The 22604-nt window shown below is 39.9% G+C and overlaps 1 protein-coding gene across 1 annotated transcript in view; it reads left to right on the top strand.

Moving 5' to 3' along the window:
• PTH2R (parathyroid hormone 2 receptor) overlaps positions 1-22604 on the top strand; it is a 359186-nt gene that overhangs the window by 124569 nt on the left and 212013 nt on the right. Inside the window, exon 7 of the mRNA XM_040358482.1 lies at positions 99-252. Coding sequence (XP_040214416.1) covers positions 99-252 — 154 coding nt within the window. The remainder of the gene's footprint in view (positions 1-98; positions 253-22604) is intronic.

Raw genomic sequence — 22604 nt, 5'->3', positions numbered from 1 at the left:
TATTATATTTATCTATCAATCATTATATTTACCTTTTTATTTTATTTTTTCCATCTAGTACAGTTAAAAATAAAAACTATCTCTGGATTTCTTTGTAGGTTGGATGTAAAATTGCTGTTGTACTGTTCATTTATTTCTTGGCAACCAATTACTACTGGATACTCGTTGAAGGACTTTATCTGCACAGCTTGATATTTGTAGCATTCTTTTCAGACACTAAATACTTATGGGGCTTCACGCTCATAGGATGGGGTAAGTCAACTTTTATTTAATTCATATGAAAAAATCAATACAGTTCAGTGTAGAGGATCACAGTAATTGAACCATTATGCAGCCAACATAACTTCAGTTATCACTGACAAGAGCTGCAAAGTACAAGGTGACTTTATTTTAATTCTGACCCGAACTATTGCCAATTGTACATGCTTCTGATGCTGCTGGCTGCAGTTACGGAATGAAGTCTCTTTGTATCTCTAGTTTGTGTATCAATGACTCTTTGAAATTCTCATACTACTATCTGAACTACTATGAAACTGCAAATTAATTGTTTTTGATGATGTGGCCCAAAGAAGTTGTAGGCTGTTGAATAACATTCTAAACTTTACCGTGCTGTGTTTATTGGGTGAAGAATCATTTTCCTGCCTATATTTTCTATGCCTACATGTCTTGTCACATTTTATATTTGATGTTGACATTTTTAAAATCCCATGCTGGGTGCATCATGTTGGGAATCATTGTATTTTATTGTGAGTTTTCTAGAATCCATGAACACATATATTATTTCCATTTCCCTGTCACTTGCTACATTTTTCTTTTCAAAGAACAAATGAGTGAGAAACTCGACGGGCGAAACACATAGTTTTCCTCGTCGAGTTCCTTGTTAGGCTTGTCAAGGAACTCGACAAACTTGCTTTGCGCACACACAGTCAAGCCAAAATCTCCTCGTTGTCAAACGCGGTGACATACAACACATACAACGGCAGGGGAAGTTCGATTCCACTGGCTAAACTCTTGGGGCTGGTTTTGCTAATCTCATGTGTTTGCGTGTTAAGTAAAAGAGACGATTTGCACTTTTCAGTCTGTTACAGCTTGAAAAATGTGTTATCTCCATTACAAATGCTACTTTTACTCCCGTCTCATACTTTATTCTGAGCATGCGCAGGTTTCTTAGCATACAGACGTTCGAGTTTCTCGTCGAAAACCAGCCCGTCGAGGAACTTGACGAGCCAATTTGAGACTCCCGTCGAGGAAATAGAGAACTTGCTCTTTTTTTGGCTCGTCGAGTTTCTCGACAGTTTCCTCGACGAAAATGTACACACGACCGGTTTCCTCGGCAAAAAAATATCTCCCAGCAAGTTTCTTGCTGGTTTTTGCCGAGAAACTCGTTTGTGTGTACAAGGCCTCATCCTCTCTATTTATCCTGTTTACCATTCTCATTGAAAGTAAAAGAAAATCTAAAATTTTGCGTTGTCTCTAGAAAAGCAATAAAGGGGAAATCTTGGCATAGGGACACTATTTCCGATAAGAAGGTGTCTCCTTAATTTTCTGGGATTTCCTCTCACTTCCTGTTTGGCTATGGGTAACAACTAAACCTGGGGAATGCCCAGGGAAAAACCAAGCCTACTTACAGACCAGCTCGCAGAACAACCAATTAACCTGTCTAACAGTATGCGTTAAAAACAGGGTTTTGTCCTCACGCATTTGCAAAAGCATACGTGAGCCACAGAGCCGCGCCAAGGCACCCTGTAATCTGTGGTCCTAACACTAAACAATGAGTGTCCCCAGAATGGATGCACATGCATTCTGATGGATAGATAAGGGCAGGTGGACTGAAGGGAAGCCACCCCTCCTTAAAGGTGCAAGAGCACACCAAACACCCAGCATGTAGCACAATGACAATGGCTATGGGACAGGACAAGAAGGAAAACTCCGAAATTTGACAAAGCTGGCAAAAAAAAAAATCTGACAGTGGTTTTAACCCTCCCTTCTCCAAAATGAAAAAAAAGTTTAGCCTATAGTTCTTCTTTAAGCCTAGGTTCACACTGTCTGCAGGATTGAAATTGTGCGAGTTCAGCTGAACTTTCATTCCGCATGTCAGTTCCGACTTTGGGGGGGGGGGGGGCGATTTCAGAGACATCTGTGCGGGTTTTTGCACAGATGTCAATGGAACCCCCCCCCCCCCACATGAAATCGCCAAAAGTAGTACAGAATCGACTTTTGAGAATCGGTGCAGCGCCACAAATGTGGCCTTGCACCGGTTCAGATGCTGCCATTGCTGGTATTGGCAACGATTTGTCATATCGCATCAATGTGAACCAGGGCTCAATAGGAATTAGGAAAATTGTGTTTCCTGTGATGGCAGGAAGTATTCTTATTAAAGACTAAGTTCACCTATTCCAGAAAATTGCCTATGCAGCCAGAGGCTCCAGTAGATTCTAAAATAACTGTGCAGCTTTGTCAAATCATTCACCCTACCCCCCAAGAAGCACAATTAGTGACCCCCATATTCTTGCTTGTTGCTAGAACACGACAACCTGTGGATGTTCACTCCCAGTACTGCAGGAGTGAAATGCTATGGTTTTTACATCCTAACTACAAGCTAGAACATAGGTAATTATTCAGCAAGACTTCCTGGTGAACCAAAATTGCCTACCGATATGACAATAAAACGAATGAACGTTTTATGAAGCTCTACAGTTTTTTAAGATCTACCCTTGACTGCATAGGCTATTTTCCTGGAAACATGTGAACTTAGAATTGAAACAGAGCAATATTTAGCTTTTTTAGCTAGTGTCTTACCCAGAAGAATAAAGGGACCTGAGCCGTTTTAGATGATATGATTCACTGATTCAAATAGAAGCACACCTATGACATTGTAGCTGCCTGAAGTACCAGACAAAGACTAATCTATTATTTTCTTTCCAGTCAGTTTTCCCCAGACGCACACCGAATCACGCTGAGGAATACCTCCTTAGACTAAATATCACCCTTTCTCATTACTGGCAGATCTGTATAGGGAAGTCTATTCTTTTCTGGCACTTCCAGGGATGCTCTGGTGCTGTCATGTAATTTTTTATGTTGCTACTAGAATAGCAAGGGGATTTTAGACTGGAGAGAGGAAATGCTTATCTCAGCAAATTTACATATAAAAGAGCACATTATGAAAGAAATACGGTATAGCCATTGTTGACCTATTTTGATAAAATTACTAGCTTTTTTGCTTAAGTGCTCACTTTCTTGCTTTAATACATTGTAATTGATTTACGAAAAGCAAATAAACTTTGCAAGTGCAGTTGCATTTTACAAGAGCATTTGCTCCAGAGCTTAGTAAATGAAGGAAAGCTCTTTCATCATCCAATCATGTGTGAGCAAAAATGCATTGTTTTTATTTTTATTTTCCTTGCATGTTATTGGGTATTATTTGTAAAGTGAAGCTTTACCTCCTTTACTAAGCTCTGGAACAAATGCCCTTGTATTTGCAAATTGCACCATTTAGTAAATCCACCCCACTCAGTCACCAACCCAGATGTATTTTGTGTTTTGAACATTGGGGTTGATTTACTAAGAATGGAGAGTGCAAACTCAATCTGGTGCAGCTCTGCATAGAAATCAGCTTTGAGGTTTTATTGTCAAAGCTTAATTGAACAAGCCGTAGTTAGAAGCCGATTGGCTTCCATGCACTATAGTAAATCTCCCCCAGTGCTGGTTAAGGGATACCTATATTGAGAATGTAAGAAAAGTGTCAATATGACTAGTCTTCCTAAAAATACTAGGTTCCTGGCTGTAGTACTGGATCAGAGGTTTTAGTGTTATTGGTCGCTGACTCATTAGATGTGCTGACTTTACTCTGACTTTTTTAAACAACATGTTTGTTCTGTGTTAATGAACATCTTGAAGCCATTGGATATGTATGACAGGAATGCAGCTATCATTTTCAGTAAATCAGCAGATTTTGTATTTGTCTCAATACAGTTTTTTCAAACTGAACTAAAAGTGTCTAGATTTCTTTGTGAATATGTGAGGTGGAAATCACAACAACACTAGTACTGTTTTTAAGGTTTGACCACATCGGTCATCTCCCTTTGGTGTAGCTTGAGATTTAAATTTGATATTGTGAGTATAGTCGATTGATGTTTGCTTTCAGTAATTCTAGATTAGGAAAGTGGAAAAATGTTGTTCAAATGTATTAATACATTACCCACTTAGTGACCGCCCACCTGTAATGTACTGCGGATGAGCGGCTGCTGTAGGCAAAGCAATGTACCCATACATCGCTGCCTACTTCCAGGTTTAGGGTCAGTGCATGATTGTACACAGCAGGAGCCTGTCAGCAAATCCCAGCCAATGATTCACAACTGGGACATGCTGATTAGCTGTGTACATTCACAGCCCAGAGCTCTGTGTTGACATTCAACACAGAGCTCTGTACCATACAGTTTATGCCAATTTATGAGACCTGAAAGTCCTTATAAACATTTGTTAGTTTCTCTCTGGTTGAAGCTGTACGAATATCAAAATCTCCATTGTCCGAGAGTGTATACAGGCATACCTCACAGTACAGACTAAATTAATTCAGTTTCCGCCTCTTGAGAATTAAAATTAAAATGAAGACATTTATCTCTGACTTGTTCAAAATCTCGTAAAGTCCAAAACTCAAAATGATAAAATATAGCTATGTTTTTCATAAACGTTCTGACAATATTTTATAGCATAAATTAAAAACATAGGGCCAGATTCACAGTTGAAATACGCCGGCGTATCTACTGATACTCCGGCGTATTTTCAAATTTGCCGCATCGTAGCGTTGTTTTGAATCCTCGAAACAAGTTATGACGGTTTTAGGCTTCGATCCGACAGGCGTACGGCTTCGTACGCCTTCGGATCGTAGGTGTAATACTCCAGCGCCCGCTGGGTGGAGTTTGCGTCGTTTTCCGCGGCGGGTATGCAAATTAGCTGTTTACGGCGATCCACGAAGGTACGCGCGTTCGTCGCATTCTCTTACGTCGTCGCTAGTCGGCTTTTCCCGTCATAAAGTTGCGAGTCCTATTTAATGGCTTATATTTAGACCAGCCACGTTAAAGTATGGCCGTCGTTCCCGCGTCGAATTTAATTAATTTATTTTTTGCGTAAGACATCCGGGAATACGAAAGGACGTAACGCACGTCGCCGTTCAAAAACACGTTGTGGCGCCGTAATTTCACGCAAAGCACGGTGGGAAATTTCCTAATGGAATGTTCGGCGCGGGAATGCGCCTAATTTAAATGGTACATGCCGCATTTGAATTAGGCGGGCTTGCGCCGGACGGATTTACGTTATGCCGCCGCAAGTTTACAGGCAAGTGCTTTGTGAATCAAGCACTTACGCTTAAAACTTGCGGCGGTGTAACGTAAATGACATACGTTACGCCGCAGCGCAAGTACGTGAATCTGGCCCATATTGTTTTTTATTTCAACGTTTTCAGTCTTTTTTCATTGATATCATTAAAAATAAAAAGTGGTGATCGAATACCACCAAAAGAAAGCTCTATTTGTGTGAAATAAATTATATACGTTTTATTTGGGTACAGCATTGCATGACTGAGCAATTGTCAGTTAAAATAGCGCAGTGCTCAATAGCAAAAAAATGGCCTGATCATGAAGGTGGTAAAATCTTCTGGAGCTCAAGTAGTTAAAGCAAGCTATATGTAGAAACATATTTACCCCAGATTTGAAATATTATCTTAAAGCAAGTTTGACACTGAAATAAAATAAAAAAGCATTGAAAGCCCCATTGGTACTTGTATTCCAATTGTCCCTTCACTAGGATGTTCTGCCTTACTGGCTAATAGGAATGTGCAGGAAGTACTGTATAAAGTTCAACAGCAAGTACATTTTGTAACCAGTTCCCGACCTGCTCACATCTATTTACAGGGGCAGAATGGCACCCCTGCGTGAAACACCGTACCCGTACAGGGTTTCCTTTAACCACTTCAATACTGGGCACTTTCACCCCTTTCCTACCTAGGCCAATTTTCAGCTTTCAGTGCTCTGGCACTTTCAATGAGAATTGCGTGGTCATCCAACACTGTACCCAAATGACATTTTTATAATTTTGTTCACACAATTAGAGCTTATTCACGACTCAGTATTTAATTTTTTGTGATATAAGCGGAAAAAAGAGCGGAAATTAAAAAAAAAAATTAATTCAACTTTCTATTTAAAAAGAAATTGAATAAAATCAAATGTCATAAATTTAAGGCCAAAATGTATTCTGCTACATGTGTTTTGTAAAAAAAAAAAATCACGTTAAGTGTATAATAATTGGTTTGTGTGATCACGGACATATGTATGCAGATGATCATTTACAGATGTCCGCAGATGACCACAGACATATGTGTACAGATGATCATTGGGACATATGATTTTACTGTTACATATGTGGGGAACAGGTGTTTTTATTGTGTGGGGGATGTGTGTGGGGACACTGTTTTGGGGACATTGTGTGGGGACACTGGGTGGGTGATTAGTGTGTAAAAGCTGTAAAAAAGCTCATACTCACTGATCACCGGCTGGCTGCAGCGATCCACTCTCCTCTCATCACTGACAACTTCTGTGTGTGGAGAGAAGAGATGATCGCCTAGCAGCCAGATCTCTATTTATGTCACATGATGGCTATGATTTGAAACAGGAGGGCCAATCACAGAGCCCTGCTGTTGATCGGAGATGCGCCACGTCCGGGTGACATGAGCGCAACGGGATCGCGCCGCCGCTGTTACTGAACATCCACTCAGAAGGAGGAAGCTCCCATCTGGCCATATATGTGCAGAGGCCGGGTGGGAGGGGAGGTGGTTAAGAGCCACCAGAGTGCGGCGGTCACGATTGCCACCGGCCACGCGCAATCGCGTACACAAACACCAGCATTGGGTTTTGTGTGTGTGAACACAAATCCCTGTGCTGTCAGAGAGGAGACATATTGTTTGTTCCTAGTATGTAGGAACAGTGCTATGTCTCCTCTCCTCCTCTCCTACTCAGTCCTATCCCCATACAGTAAGAACACACTGAGAGAACACACATTTAACCCCTTGATCACCCCTCGTGTTAACCCCTTTCCTACCAGTGTCATTTACACAGTAATCAGTGCATTTTTATAGCACTGATCGCTGTATACATGTCAATGGTCCCAAAAATGTGTCAAAAGTGTATGATCTGTCCGTCGCAATACCACAAATAATAAAAGATCAGCGCCATTACTAGTAAAACAAAAAAATGCCATAAACCTTCCCACAGTTTGTAGACTCTATAACTTTGCGATTTTTTTTTTCTACCAAAAATATGTAAAAGAATATATATTGGCCTAAACTGATGAAGAATTTTGGGCCAGATTCACCAAAGAGATACGACGGCGTTTCTCCTGATATGCCGTCGTATCTGTTTCTATCTATTTGACTGATTCATAGAATCAGTTACGCAGATATCCATAAGATCCGACAGGTGTAATTGTTTTACACTGTCGGATCTTAGGATGCAATACCGCGGCCGCAGCTGGGTGGAGCTTGCGTCGTAAACCAGCGGCGGGTATGCAAATTAGCAGTTATGGCGGATCCCCGACGGATTTTCGCGTTCGCTACGTCGTCCGTAGTCAAGTTTCCCGTCTCAATTTTAGTTGTTATTTGACCTGCCCTAACTTTAGTCAGCAATCGTATTGCTGTCTAAAGTATGGTCGTCGTTCCCGCGTCGAAATTTAAAATTTAACGTCGTTTGCGTAACACGTCCGGGAATACAGAAGTATGCTACGCGCATCGCTGTTCGAAAAAATTACGTCACGGCGCGAAAAGCACGACGGGAGTTAGGAAACGGAGCATGCGAAGTAGGTCCGGCGCTGGAGCGCGCCTAATTTAAATGGCACACGCCCATTTTAATTGGCCCGCCTTGCGCCGGAGGCCGCCGGCGTAGTTTTCATTGCAAGTGCTTTGTGAATCAGGCACTTGCGATGAAAACTTGCGGCGGTGTATGTGAATCTGGCCCTTTGTTTTTTAGATTTGGGGGATATTTTTTATAGCAAAAACTAAAAAATAAATATTTTTTTAAAAACTCTCATTTTTTGTTTATAGCGCAAAAAATAAAAAAACATAGAGGTGATCAAATAGCCCCAAAAGAAAGCTCTATTTGTGGGGGAAAAAGGTAAAAAAATGCTTTGGTCAGGAAAGGGGTAAAACCTTCCGGGGCTGAAGTGGTTAAAGGTTTTTGTAATCTTAATTTCTCACATACACAATGTCAATTTGTTTATGTGCTGCATCATAACAAAGTCTATAAACAACACAAGTTCCAGTGCCTATGCCCCCTCACTTAGATGTGATATTCATTATTCACAAAGAACGCCCAGACATGACATTTGTGCTGTGTTCTGTGAATGGCACAGCCAAGAGAGTGGGCAGAGCCACAACACCAGAACTGGCATCAGTCATAAATCAATCATTGTTTTGATGACATATAGGGAGTTATTAACATAACTTGGCGAGCTCCTCATATACTTATATACTGGATACTTACAGATTGATATTGTTCATATGAGAAAGATTTAAAAAAATAGAAAAAGGGAAAAAAAAGCACAAGCTTTTGACAGAGCCAGGTATTTGAGTGCAGTTTGTCAGCACATTATTATAATTTTAATTATTTTAGTAACAACGTGTATATACTTTTTACAAGCTCCTAAAAGTTTTCCAAAAATATCGATGATAAAAAAAGGGGGGATAGGGTTGGGACTTTAGATGAAGCATATGATAGAACTGCCACAGGCCTCTATCCCTGTAAATGGATAGAAGGGGGGGAGGTTTTGGGACTTTAAATGAGATGCGTTTTTAGCAGTATGCGATTAAATATATATATGGAATATACAATTTTTTTCCATAATAGCCAGGCTCAAAGTTACCACTAAACCAAATTAATCTGTTTGGCTGTATGCATTAAAAACAGAGGTTTAGTTGCATGTATTTGCAAATACCTGTGTGAGCTGCAGGCTGTGTCAAGGCACTCTGTGTACTGCAGTCCTAACTATGAATTTTAAAGTCTCCTAAAAAGGAGCACAGGAGTGCTAATCAATAGATGGGGGCAGGTGATCACCTAAACCTGCCCCTACCTATAGTTGGTCTAGCTAAAAAGAGCACTGGAAAAACAAAAGAGTGGAACCAAACATGCCTACCAAACCAAAATACCACCATTCTAAAGGCGGACCACATCAACCTGGGTCAGCTAGTCAAAAAATGACAATGCATAATTAACTGTCGGTGGTAGATCTGTGGAGGCACTTTATTCCACTCCTGAAATGCATCTCCATCCCTGGATAGTGTTAAAAAAAGGGGGATAGGGATATTATTTTTTTTTCCACAATATATAAAAATCGAACGCTCATGCCTCGTACGGAATTGTTTGTCCAATTTTCTCATATTGTGTACAAGACTTTACAGTGGGGCCCTGGAAATGGGCGTTGAAGAGATAAGTTTATCTTTTGGGGGAAAAAAATGCACATTTCTTGCAGAAAGAAAAATGTGCATTTATTATTTCTTCCGACAGAAGCTTGCAGACAAGCCCTCCAGCTTTCAGCCCATTCCTCTACATGGGCTGTCTGTTGAAAATCTGCAAGGCTTGTAAATGAACTTGTGAGTGCTCATCAGTGCCCTCGCAGTTCAATGAGAGCCGTCTACCACAGTGGGAAATGGGGCTTGCAGTTCATTCATTAGATCACTGTGAATGAATGATGTAGCTGTGACCGCAAAGCCACACTGTTTTTGAAAAGTGACAGCGGGTACAGGGAAGGTAACCCCTGCCTGTTGTCATGGAGGGGGGGGGGGGCGGGGGTACTGCTGAAGCTTGTTAGATGTTACACACTACATATCGGTGTAATGTCAAACATGCTCCAAAAGGTGACCAATCATATAAAGTTCAATATGTGCAGTGCCCCAGGTTATTAAAAATACAAAGATACATACAAATAGGACTTGTTTGCAAATTCCCTGCTTTCAAAACGACTAAATCCTTTGCTATGTTGATTTACAACATTTTCTTGAATTTTCCCCCACTTAAAGGGTTTTTTAAAAACAAGTCTATACTTATCTGCTCTGTGCAATAGTATTAGTGGCTCCCATTGCTGCCTTTCTGGACTATAAGAGAGGGGGGAGAGGAGAGAACAACTGCAGATGAGCACTGAGTTGGATAGTAAGAGGTAAGTATTTACAGGGTGTGGGGCAATACAAATACTGAAACTTTTTTTGGTTTAACACAGGAAATGCATTAAGGCAAAAAAAAAATTCCCTTTAGAATCACTTTAATTATAATATTACCCTTTGTTTCCCTACACATAAATTATCAGTCTACAGCATTCCTTTTATGTTTCAGTATATATTGTTTGCATTATTCGTTTTAGCATTGTTACTCCTGGTATTCCTTCTACTGGTTAATTAGCTTACATTGTATATTTTTCTACATTCTGATAGTGAACAATTTTTTTTTATCCACACCAAACCCCATGTAATGAAACCGTTGCTAAACGCGGTGTGTGACTGGGGGCATAGGAAAGCATTGTCTGAGTTTAGTTGTGGTAGATAACTTCTATCCGCATCTAAAAGCTGAATTCTACCCGCCCGTGTGAAAGGGGCCTAAATGTAATCCAGACCAGAACATTCACTGATGCAGCAGGGGAAGCCAAAGAACAGTAAAGCCTCGTACACATGGCCGTTTTCCTCGGCAAAATCCATCAAGAAAGATGCTGGCAGAGCATTTTTGCCAAGAAAAACGGTTGTGTGTGTATGTTTTTCGTCGAGAAAACTGTCCTGGATCTCAATGAGAAAAAAAGAGAACATGTTCTCTTTTTTCTCCTCGGGAGTCTCAATTTCCTCGTCGTGTTTCTCGTTGGGCTGGTTTACGACGAGAAACACGTTCGTGTGTATGCTTAGAAACCCAAACATGCTCAGAATAAAGTATGAGACGGGAGCGCACCTTCGGTAAAAGTAGCGTTCGTAATGGAGATAGCACATTTGTCACGCTGTAACAGACTAAAAAGCACGAATCGTCTCTCACCAAACTTTTACTTAACATGCAGTAACACAAGTTTAGCAAAAGCAGCCCCAAGGGTGGCGCCAGTGGAATCGAACTTCCCCTTTATAGTGCCGTCGTACGTGTTGTACGTCACCATGTTTGAGAACAACCAGATTTTGTCTTGACAGTGTGTATGCAAGGAGAGCTTGACAAGATTCTCGTAAAGCTTGACAAGAACTTCGTAGAGGAAAACAACTATTCTTTTATGGCGAGATACTCGGTCGTGTGTACAAATCCGAAGATCCAGAAAAAGCACTAGAGGATTCTGGAGTAGCAGGGCAGAAGGGTAAGTATCAGCAGGATGAGCCTCCAAGAAAAAATCCACAGCCAACCATTCAACGCCGGACACCACTAGATTGGTGACCCCCCAATGCAGACAAACACCAACAACCTGGAGGAAAAATGTACAGCATGTAATTCCATGACATGGAAAGGAATTTTTTGCTTCACCAGATAAATTACCGTGTATACTCGAGTCGAGTATAAGCCAAGTTTTTCAACCCTTTTTAGGGCTGAAAATACCCCCCTCGGGTTATACTCGAGTCAGTGTACCTACATTCTTGACAGGCGTCCATTTATTTAAAAGTCACAGCTTCCTCCTGGCGTTCCATTCCGTGATAGGCATTTGACACTGTGTTCCGCCTATCATGGAGGTCCTCTTATCTTTGGACAGTTTCCCAGCAGACACTGTGTTCAGTGTTCCGCCAATCACAGTAGTCCTCTTGCCCGAGGATGAAAGAATGTCCGTGATTGGCGGAACATTGAACACAGTGTCTGATGGGAAACTGAGTCCGAGGATGAGAGGACCTCCGTGATAGGCATAACACAGTGTCAAATGCCTATCACGGAACGCCAGGAGGAAGCTGCGACTTTTAAAAAATGGATGCTTGTCAGGTACTCGGGCACAATGAGACTGCAATGGGCACAGTGAATACCGTATGGCACAGTGAGACTGCAATGGGCACAGTGAGGTATGGCACAGTGAGACAGCAATGAGCACAGTGAGGTATGGCACAGTGAGACTGCAATGGGCACAGTGAGGTATGGCACAGTGAGACTGCAATGGGCACAGTGAGGTATGGCACAGTTAGACTGCAATGGGCACAGTGAGGTATGGCACAGTGAGGCATGTAAATGGGCATTGTTGACCCTCTTTTCCGCTTACAGTAGCTGCTGCATTCTCACCCTAGGCTTATACTCGAATCAATACGTTTTGCCAGTTTTGTTGTGGTAAAATGAGGTCCTTGGCTTATACTCGGGTCGGCTTATACTCGAGTATATACGATCAAATAATTTTGATCTTGTTTTTAATGTTGTGTCTTTGGACTAATGTATTTCAATTGTAAAAAAACATTAAAAACAAATCTAAGAAATGTTTTGCATGTTCTACTGCTCTCCCTTAGTCTTTTCCCTGGCCCTATTCCTATTCAAATTGTTTTATAATTCTTTAAATAAGTACATTTAGGATGTACTTATTTGATAATTGACAAATCTATTTGAATTTTATAAATCAGCAAAGGGAAAATGTAAAAAATATATATAGTTTAAAGAATAGGTCTACACAACCCCGTAAAGGCTTTATTTAGATGTAAAAAGTCAGAACAAGATACATTGCTTCAAGTTCTGAATTATTTATTAGAGGAAACATAAAACATGAAAATAGAATAAAAATCAAATAATAAATACAATTAAAATTACAATAAAAACTTACTATAATATGGTTGCACAAATATGCAAACCCTTAAACTAATAGTTTATTGAAGCACCTTTTGATTTTATGACAGCATTTAGTCCTATGGGGTTAAGAGTTTATCAGTATTGGCACATTTTGCCTTTTGTAATATTTACCCACTCTTTCTTGCAAAAGTTCTCCAGATCTATCAGATTGTAAAAGCATCTGCCATGCACATCTCATTCAGGTCTACCTACAGCTTTTCAATTGGATTCAGGTTTGGTATCTACCTGGGTCATTCCAAAGTCAGAGGCCTGAAGGTTTTGTGCCAACATTTACTGATATTTGGAACTGTTCATAAGTCCATCCATCTTGACAAAAGCCCCAGATCCAGCTGAAGAAAAATAGCCCTAAAGCATAATGCTGACACCATTATGTTTCACTGTCGGTATGGTATTTTTTGTTGATGCACAGTTTTGGTTTTGTAACAAACATAGTTTTTAGAATTATTGCTAAAAAGTTCAATCTTGGTCTCACCAGAACATTACACATGTATCCAAAAGCTTGTCTTGCCACCCTGCCCCACGGAGCAGACATATGACGATCACAGGAGACTATTGTCACATGTAGTACACAACCAGTACATGCCAGAAATTCCTGCAGCTCCTTTAATGTTGCTGTAGGTCTCTTGGCAGTCTCCCAGACCAGTTTTCTTTTCTTTTTTTTAAATCATATTTGGATGAACGTCCAGTTTTTGGTAATGTGACTCTTGTGCTGTTTTCTCAGGTGCTCTCTCTCAGGTGCCATATATTCTGGTGCTCAGTTTCACCGATTTTCCTTCCAGTGGATATTTGTGTATGCCAGACATTGCAGGAGGTATAGTTTAGAAAACAATTGGAAAACAAGTGGTCTACTTTAACATTGTATTGTTTTCAGTAAATCTGATAGCTTTCCACTGAGAAACAAGAGTAAAACACAAGCGCTATGCTGCTCTCAAAGGAGGAAGTACAGATATAATTACAATCAATAACATATTTGCAGTAAGCTTATCTAATTTGTGTAATATCTAACCAAAATTGAATCAAAATAAGGGCTCATATCAAAAAAGACGTTCAGAATTGTAATTTGGTTACCATTTTTCGATCATGTAACTCAATTATATTCATAAGGTAGTCAATAACTACCTGCATACTGGCAAAGAAACTATTCTTTAAAGCTTTTAATGATTTATATTTCATCTAAACGTAAAAACATTTTTTTTAATACTGCAGCATGTTAGTTCTTTGAGGTTTTTCTAATTTTCATTATGTTCGATAGGGAAATTTGTAGCTTATAGGAGGTTGCTTGAAAGAAAGATAAAATTGTGCTTTTTGTTCAGCTCTCATGAAGTGATAGGAGAACTATATTTCAACAGGTATTTTCTGTACTTGCTGAAAATGTTCTTAAAGCGGACCTTCAGGATTTTTTTCAACTTTCCATCTATTAAATCTTCTGCTCTTGTTGTTTTAGTAAAACATTTTTTTTTCTAACAGTAAATACCTTTTACAGCCCTCTTCCTGTTTCTTGCCTGATCACTAGTCTAGGCTTATGACATCATGCACAGCTCTCTCTCTCACTCTCGTAAGAATTTGCCAGGGAGGGAGGGGGGTGAGTTATAAGAGGGCCAGTGAAAGCTCCAGGGCTGCAGAGCTGGAGGTATTCCTTGGTGTGTCTGTGTAAATCCTGGAAGGGAACAGGCAGCAGCTTCAGCTGCCCACAGTTAAAATGGCTGAAGCCAGACTCAGTGGAGGGAGATTTCTGCAGTACATTTGGCAAGTACAGAATCACAGTATATACAAAATAATATGCAAAGTGGTAGAAGAGAAGCTTCAGAATGGCAAAGACATTTTTATTACAAATGATGTGAGCAGACTGCAGTTCCTCTTTAACCTAACAATGAAAAGAGATGCAGATTTAGGGACTGGTAAGCTATTGTAGCCAAGTCCCATGTCCCCTTTGGTCTAATGAGTACCTCCAGAGTTAGGGTTAGCTGACATCCTTCTATGTAGAGTGGGTTACGAGGCATGGTGGGTGTAATGCAAGGTAGATGCATGGGCGCCAGACACTTCTTGAATGAAAAGAGATTTATTTTCTCTTAACAGAACTGTGGGAGTTGCAATGTTAATTGACAGACTCTGAGACTTTTATAGATAGACAGCCATGCAGGGAAATTCACCCAGCTGGACACCACATCTGCATGTGTAGACACATTCTGTCTCCTATGGCAACAATCTTGAACAGTTCTTAACAAAGGTTACAATCAACTATTTCACTTCCTCTACAATCTCCTTTCGTAGATCTTCACTCAACTTATTTCCCAGTCTCTCTCACTAGACTTGCTGATCCACTGCCACTGGATCTCCTGATCTCTTCCAACCTTCTCTCTCGGTATCTTCCTCAAGCGTCATCCCTGTGTCCCTGCTGGGTCCCTAGCTTAGCAACCAAGATACTCCTCAAGCGTCACCCCACTGGCTGGGTCCCTGACTTGACACCTACTGAAGTTCCTCAATTCTTCACCATCCCTGGTAAGTGAGAATACTGCTCTGGTACTTGCTTCAGCTACTCACAGTTGTCTCTGGTAATAAGATGGATGGTCCCTTAGTGGCAACAACTTCCTCTCTACCTCCGACCACAACAGGTTCTCCGGCCGGCAGAACGGTCACTTCTGGTTGGACTGCAAGGCGCTGTCCCAAACCCTATGCTGCTCTCTTGCTTCTGGATAGGCTCTCAGATAGCCTAGCATCCAGATGCCCCCGGGATAGGCCTCAGGCTCTGGCCTAACAGCCCAGGGCAGCACAACAGATGTCTCCCCAGACAGCCGTCCAGGTGGCACAGAACCCCTGATCACCAGACCTCACCCAAATAACACCTTGCCTTATCCAATGCCACCAGATACCCAGCCAGAGAGAGAGAAGAGAGAAGTGCAACAACTCCAGAATAAGGGTGGAATCAATTGATTTCCTACCAATTGGCCAAGGAAACTATGCATGGCATGTAAATTTACTAGCAACTCTGCCTAAACATCAGGGTGCTACATCCTCCCCTGCCTACAAAACTTGGAGTTTGCAGCAAAATTATTTGAGCTCTCAAGCCTGAGAGCGAATGTCCTGGCAAAAACTGGGATGGGTGGGGAAACAGGAAAGGAATAATAACAAGTAATGCATATCACATGAAATAAACAAGTGTAACACATACATAAGCGGATGATAGTTCACAAGGGGTAAATAAATAACAGGCAATATTAATACAGTTTACCGTGCATACCACACAACTAGTTAAAGTAGAGGTTCACCCTATAAAAAATGTCAACAGTACATCCAGCACCGTGCTGCATATAAAATGTCACTGACCTTTATTTATTTTTTCCCGTAGATAACGTTTACCCGTGGAATTGACATGCCAATCAATTGGCATGCTAAACGACGGCGCACACAGCACGTCACGACTTCCCGAAGAAAGCTCGGGTCGGCTCGGCTCTATTCGGCGCCTGCGCACCGGCGCCGAATAGAGCCGAGCCGACCCGAGCTTCCTTCGGGAAGTCGTGACGCGCTGTGTGTGCCTTCGTTTAGCATGCCAATTGATTGGCATGTCAATAGGAACGCCCACTCCCGCGGGATTCCCTACCCGGAAGCCGCGGTGAATTCCACGGGTAAACGATATCTACGGGAAAAAAATAAATAAAGGTCAGTGACATTGTATATGCAGCACGGTGCTGGATGTACTGTTAGAATTTTTTTATAGGGTGAACCTCCACTTTAAGAGTAACATATCAACATTAGTCTAATATCCTAACTATCTATCTAATATATACAGTAATAAAGGGCATGAATATTTTAGCATTATTATCCATGGCGGCTCACTCACTGTCTCTTCTTGTCTCTTCTTGTCCAAGAAAGACGTAATTGTGCAGGAACACCAGAAAGAGAAATAAACTGCAATGCAAATGCATCCTCTCCCTATGTAAATACAATTTATTATATATATAAGTGAACTTTAAGAAATTGTTAATCGTAATCAGCCGAGAACAGCATAGCAGTGTAAATACACCCTATAATATATCTAAACTATATGCATATAAATGAAAGTGGGTCCCATCCTCGTCCGTAAATGACACCCCCTTCCACAACTAGTATACAGAAGCTTTCCTTTAGCCTATTATATCAATAACTTATAACTAGAATAGAGGTTTACTCAGATCAGCACCACTCACGCCGCCTGATGACCACTTAAGAACAGTCCTGGTACATTGATCAGTCCATCACTGAATTGTAAGGTGAGAATTAGCCCCTCTGCCACAGCTCATTCTACCTATGTCCTTGACGTTTCACAGTTCATCAAAGTTGTTTCATGTTAGGTAGAACAACATTTCCCAGCAGTTCCCAGCAGTTCTTCATGGCCTAACTTCATGAAGACATTCTATTTTATTTTTTATTTTTATTATTGGATATTTTTTATAACAGAATTAGAAAATATGTTTGTTTTTTGTTTTTTTGTTTTTAATTTCACCCATGTTTTCATTTATATCACAAAAAATGGAAAACCCAGTGGTGATCAAATACCACCTTAGGAAAACTTTATTTGTGTGGAAAAAAAAAAAAATGCCAATTGTGTTCACTGCTGCATGACCACGCAATTGACAGTTAAAGTATAGCAGTGCTGAATAGCAGAAAAAAGTTCTGCTCATGAAGGGGGTAAAACCTTTCCGGAGCTCAGGTGGTTAATACATTTCCCTTCTCTATGTCTGCAGTAACTCAAAGCTATCTAGCAAAGGGACTACAGTACATGATCAGACCTGACCATTTTACTGTTAATATAGTTAATGGTTTTTTTTCGGCATTTTTCGTCTCTTTTTGCAACCTGATCTTCATTTCAATTTTTTGCAGCCTTCATTGTCTCTTTACATATTCTGATATATTCTATGTAACTTTTAAATGATGATAATGTTCCTTCATTTTTATATTTTTTTAATTATCTTTTCCTATTATTTATAGCTATTTTAACCTTGGACATGAGCCACGTAGGTTTTATTTTTAGTCTTTTAAACGTTTGCCCATGAGAATATATTTTGTAGTGTGTTTGCATACAGTTCATTTGAAGCATTGACATTTCGGTTCTGTATTCTTTAATGACAACATTACCTCCAAGATTACATTTTGGAGAGCAGCCCTCAGCCTTAGAAAATGTGTTCTCTTAAAGTTAAGTGATTTTATCTTTCCAGTATTTTCTTGTTATTTACAGTTTACATTACATGAAATCATGTTATGGTCACTGCTACCTATATTTTCTATTTTATTAACATTAGTAATAAGCCCTGCATGATTTGAGATTAACAGGTCCAGCAGAGCATCATTCTAGTTTTGGCCTCTATAAACTGTACCATAAAACTGTCTTATAATAAGTTTACACATTTCCACCCTTTTACTGTTTCAGCAGTGCCATTACTCCAGTAAACCTCAGAGTAGTTAAAACCCTCATTATTATAACTTCCCCAGCCCTTGCACTCCTTTCTTTCTGTGCACGGTGTCGAGTCTCCACCTCTGCATTAACACTGGGTGGCCTGTAACAAAATCCAATAATTAACTTTGAAATACGCTCACCTATATGCAGTTCCACCAATAATGCCTCAGCATTATCACACTCTCCATCAATTAGGTCCTCTTTCATACTCAGTTTGAGGTCCTTTGTCAAATAGAGACAGACACCACCACTTTTTTGTTTTGCCCAAAAGAGAGCATAGCTAGGAATATTAGTAGCCCAGTCATGTCAAGAATGAAGCCAAGATTCAGCAATACCAATTACATCATAGTTCTCTTCATGCACCAAAGCTTCCAGCTTCCCTATTTTGCTTGTCAGACATCTGGAATTAGTGAACAAATACTTTAATTTATTCTTACAGGTTTCAGGAGCTTTTTGAGTATGCCATATAGGCAAAATGCGTAGAAGTGGGAAATCTGTTGTCACTTCTGGTTCCCGGTGAAGTCAGTTATGGGCTACAATTTTTCAGTATTTGGAGTGCATGCCAGCTCTAGGTGAGAGTGGAGTGGTGATTCTTCCAATGAATATATATACATGCTGGTTGTTTTGGTGCCATGTTTGAACACATGTAGATGTGAGTGAAAACGCTTGTAAAGTTTTATGCTGGTTCCTTTTTTTTAATACATACTACACTATGAGAGCTTTTTGTTAATCTTTATGATTCTGTTAGTGACATAGTGAGGAAAAGGAGAGATCTTGGTTAACTAGTAGGGAGACGGATTTTGGGGTACTCGTCATGTCTAGAGCAAGTGGACTGGAGTGGCTATTCACACTGAGTGTAGATCTGCGCTTGCTAGTTTTAACCATTTGTACAATGTGGACTTGAGTGCAAACATGTTCATACTTTACATGTGCCCACACATCTATAGGAATTAATACTGCAATATACGCAATACTGTTCATTGTCATTTAACAACAATCATTTACTGTAGCAGTAGGAACAACACTGATTTGCCAGGAAAATTTCCCTGTCCTTCTGACTGTAAGGATGATATCAGACGGGTGACTGTTCCACTATCATTCCTGCCACTGGCAATTTGCTGAGAGGGAGCCGTTGAGAGGCTACATGTTTATACCTATGGAATTGTTCCCTCTGCAGCTGAGGCAGTGAGATGTTGCTTCCATTGCTTAGAGATCAAGCTTCAGCAGCATCCAGGCCAACAACAGAGCAACATCACACCACATCTGGCGACGGGGTAAGGGATGTGATTCCATAGCTTTATTAGCAACCCTGCTCCTAGTGATATACATTGTTCTGTGTGTCAATCACACAGAGTAAGTGGTTAAAATATAGCAAGTGGTTAAACTATATTAAGCTTAGTAGCAAAAATTATTATTGTACACGATGGAGCAAAACAATGCTGTAATATGTCTATTGCATAGAAATAAAGTATGGAAGTTGTCCCCAGTAACACACTTCCATCCCTGTAACATATAGTCAAACAAAGGATTCGCCCCGAGACTTTAAATGAAGTGGGTACCATTTCCATCAAAGTGGCCCCGGCGCGCCACCTCGTTGGATATGATCGACAGCAGCACGAGCCAATGGCTGCGCTGCTTTTAATCAACCAATGAATGAGCGGAGAAGCTGACCGAGAAGCCACTACATTGAGAGCTGAAGATGTATTTGTTTTTTTTTCCGTAGAATGTAAGCCTGGTTAAGCCCCTCCCATGTGCTCATTACTAGGTTGCCACAAAGCTTGGAAGACAGGAAGGATTGTTACTTTAGAAGAAAAAAAATGGTTTCTGTATCATTTTAGCTGCCTGTACCTCTGAATGTACTGATTATTTGAGCATGTGGTCTCATTATAATCATCCAGATTTCTGCTGTTGTTGCTATGACAGGGTATAAAAACCAAGGTGTTTATCAATATATTGATTCAATAAAAGGTGAGACCAAGAATCGGGTTTTCAGCTTCCTGGAATTGAGAGTGAACCAGTTTTCTTGAATTTAAAACTTGTAACTGAACTTCAAAATACAATATCGAAGAGAGGCAGCAGTGATTTATGGCTAATGTAACTGGCTCCCCAGAAACATTAGGGGATGATGTAATAGGTCCCAGCAGTGAAAACTTTACATTTGTATTGTTCTTAGATGAATTCATATTATTATATAACAAGATTTTTTCAATAGTATTGATTGAATAAAATAAATAAATAATTACTTAAAACTTTTATTGCAAATACACCCACTCTTTTTATCAGTCCAGAAACATGACCAATATTTAAAATCAATAGCTACTCCTACTCAGACATTGATTACAACAGTTCTCTGACATTTATTAATTAAATGTTAAACAAATTCATTGAAATAAAATTGATTTTTTTTTTATACATTCCATATTTTTAGCCTTAATTGGATAGCTTATACACTGAAATGATTTTTTTTAAAGACTATGTAATATTGTTGGAACTGTAAGGCTGTCATTTGATCATTTGATCATAGCTGTGAAGGCAAATGCCATTCAGAAGGGGAATGACTTAAATAATATCATAACTGAAATAACAGCATTTAGGGGATTTTCTATGTTTTGTAAACGTAGCTCTACCCCCTAATGAGCCAATGGATAGAAGGGTCCTTAGCTGCTCCCAGTACTAACCTGCTCTTTACTTGGACCCAACAACCACCAACAACCAGTACCAGTGAAATTAGCTTTATTGAAATAAATAAGCCCTGAAGATGAAGTTTGGTTAAACATATGAAAAACAGACAGTGGGCTAAATTTATGAAAGGCTATCACATACGTTATTTTGGTCACGTGACAAATGGTTTCGAAATATTCAATGCAATGCCAAAAATGTCAATTCACTATCCCTTTATGCTATTTTTATCTCAAAAAGCAAAAATACTCAATTAATACTGCTTAAAATAGCATTCAAGTCAATTCACCAAAGGCAATAAATAAATGCATGTGGTAAATACGTAGTGGTCCAGGCATGCAAAATTTCCCCCCTTCTTAAACCAGGGCATTTTTTGCGATAAGGCATTGCGTCGATTTAACTGACAATTGTGCGGTCAGGCGACGTTGTGCCCAAACAAAATGTATTCTCTTTTTTACCCACAAATAGAGCTTTCTTTTGGTGGTATTTGATCACCTCTGTGGTTTTAATTTTTTGCGCCCTAAACTAAAAAATGCCGACAATGTTGAAAAAAACACAACATTTTGTACTTTTTGCTATAATAAATATCCAAAAAACAAACAAAAAAAATTTCTTCGTCAGCTTAGGCCAATATACATTTTTCTACATATTTTTGGTTAAAAAAATCGCAATAGGCGTATATTGATTGGTTTGTACAAAAGTTATAGTGTCTACAAAATAGGGGATAGATTTATGTCATCTTTATATATTTTTTTTTTTACTAGTAATGGCAGCGATCTATGATTTTTATCAGGACTGTGACATTGCGGCGGACAGATCGGACACTTTTTAGACACTATTTCGGGACCATTGACATTTATACAGCGATCAGAGCTAAAAATAGCAACTGATTACTGTATAAATGTCACTGGCAGGGAAGGGGTTAACAATGGGGGGGTGATCAAGGGGTTAACTGTGTTCCCTAGGTGTGTTCTAACTGTAGGGGGTATGGGACTGACTAGGGGAGGATACCGATCTGTGTTCATACTTAGTATGAACACACGATCGGTCTCCTCTCCCCTGAGAAAACCGAGATTTGTGACGTCTTAAAGGAGCTCCATACAGCTACGGCGATTTGTCAGCCGTGCCAACTTTCCACAGTATAACTGCGGTGACTGGTTGGCTAGCGGTTAAGGAATGTTTTATGTTTTTTGGATCAGTTCGAGATTTTTAGAGACTTTTTTTTATATATACAAGCATGTACAACATTTGCTGCATAAATCTCCCAGTCACTCCAAATATAATACAATTTACATGCATGCAGTGTATTACAATAGTCTAATCCCTTCTACCACTGCTCAAGGTAACCTGGCAATTAAAGGATCACTAAAGGAATTTTTTTGTTTAGCTAAATAGCTTCCTTTACCTTACTGCAGTACTGGTTTCATGTCCTTATTGTTCGTTTTTTCTTTGAAGTAGCTGTAATTCTGCTCTGATCTCCACACTTCCTGCTTGTCTGGCTCCTTATAACCACAGTACTGGGAGCTTTTCACGGTGGTCTAAGCTGTCATTACTGTGTGTCTAAAACTTAACAGAACCAATCAGATTCATTTTAAAAACAAAACACTGCCCTGGATTTGTTTGTTTTTGTTCTGTGTGTCTCTCTAGTTCACAGGAACATGAAACCAGTTTAAAAGTGAAACTAACCT

This window comes from Rana temporaria, chromosome 6 (genome assembly GCF_905171775.1).
Source record: "Rana temporaria chromosome 6, aRanTem1.1, whole genome shotgun sequence".
In the NCBI taxonomy this organism is placed as follows: Eukaryota; Metazoa; Chordata; class Amphibia; order Anura; family Ranidae; genus Rana; species Rana temporaria.
Note: the sequence above shows the minus strand (reverse complement) of the source record. Positions and strands in the feature narration are given on the sequence as shown.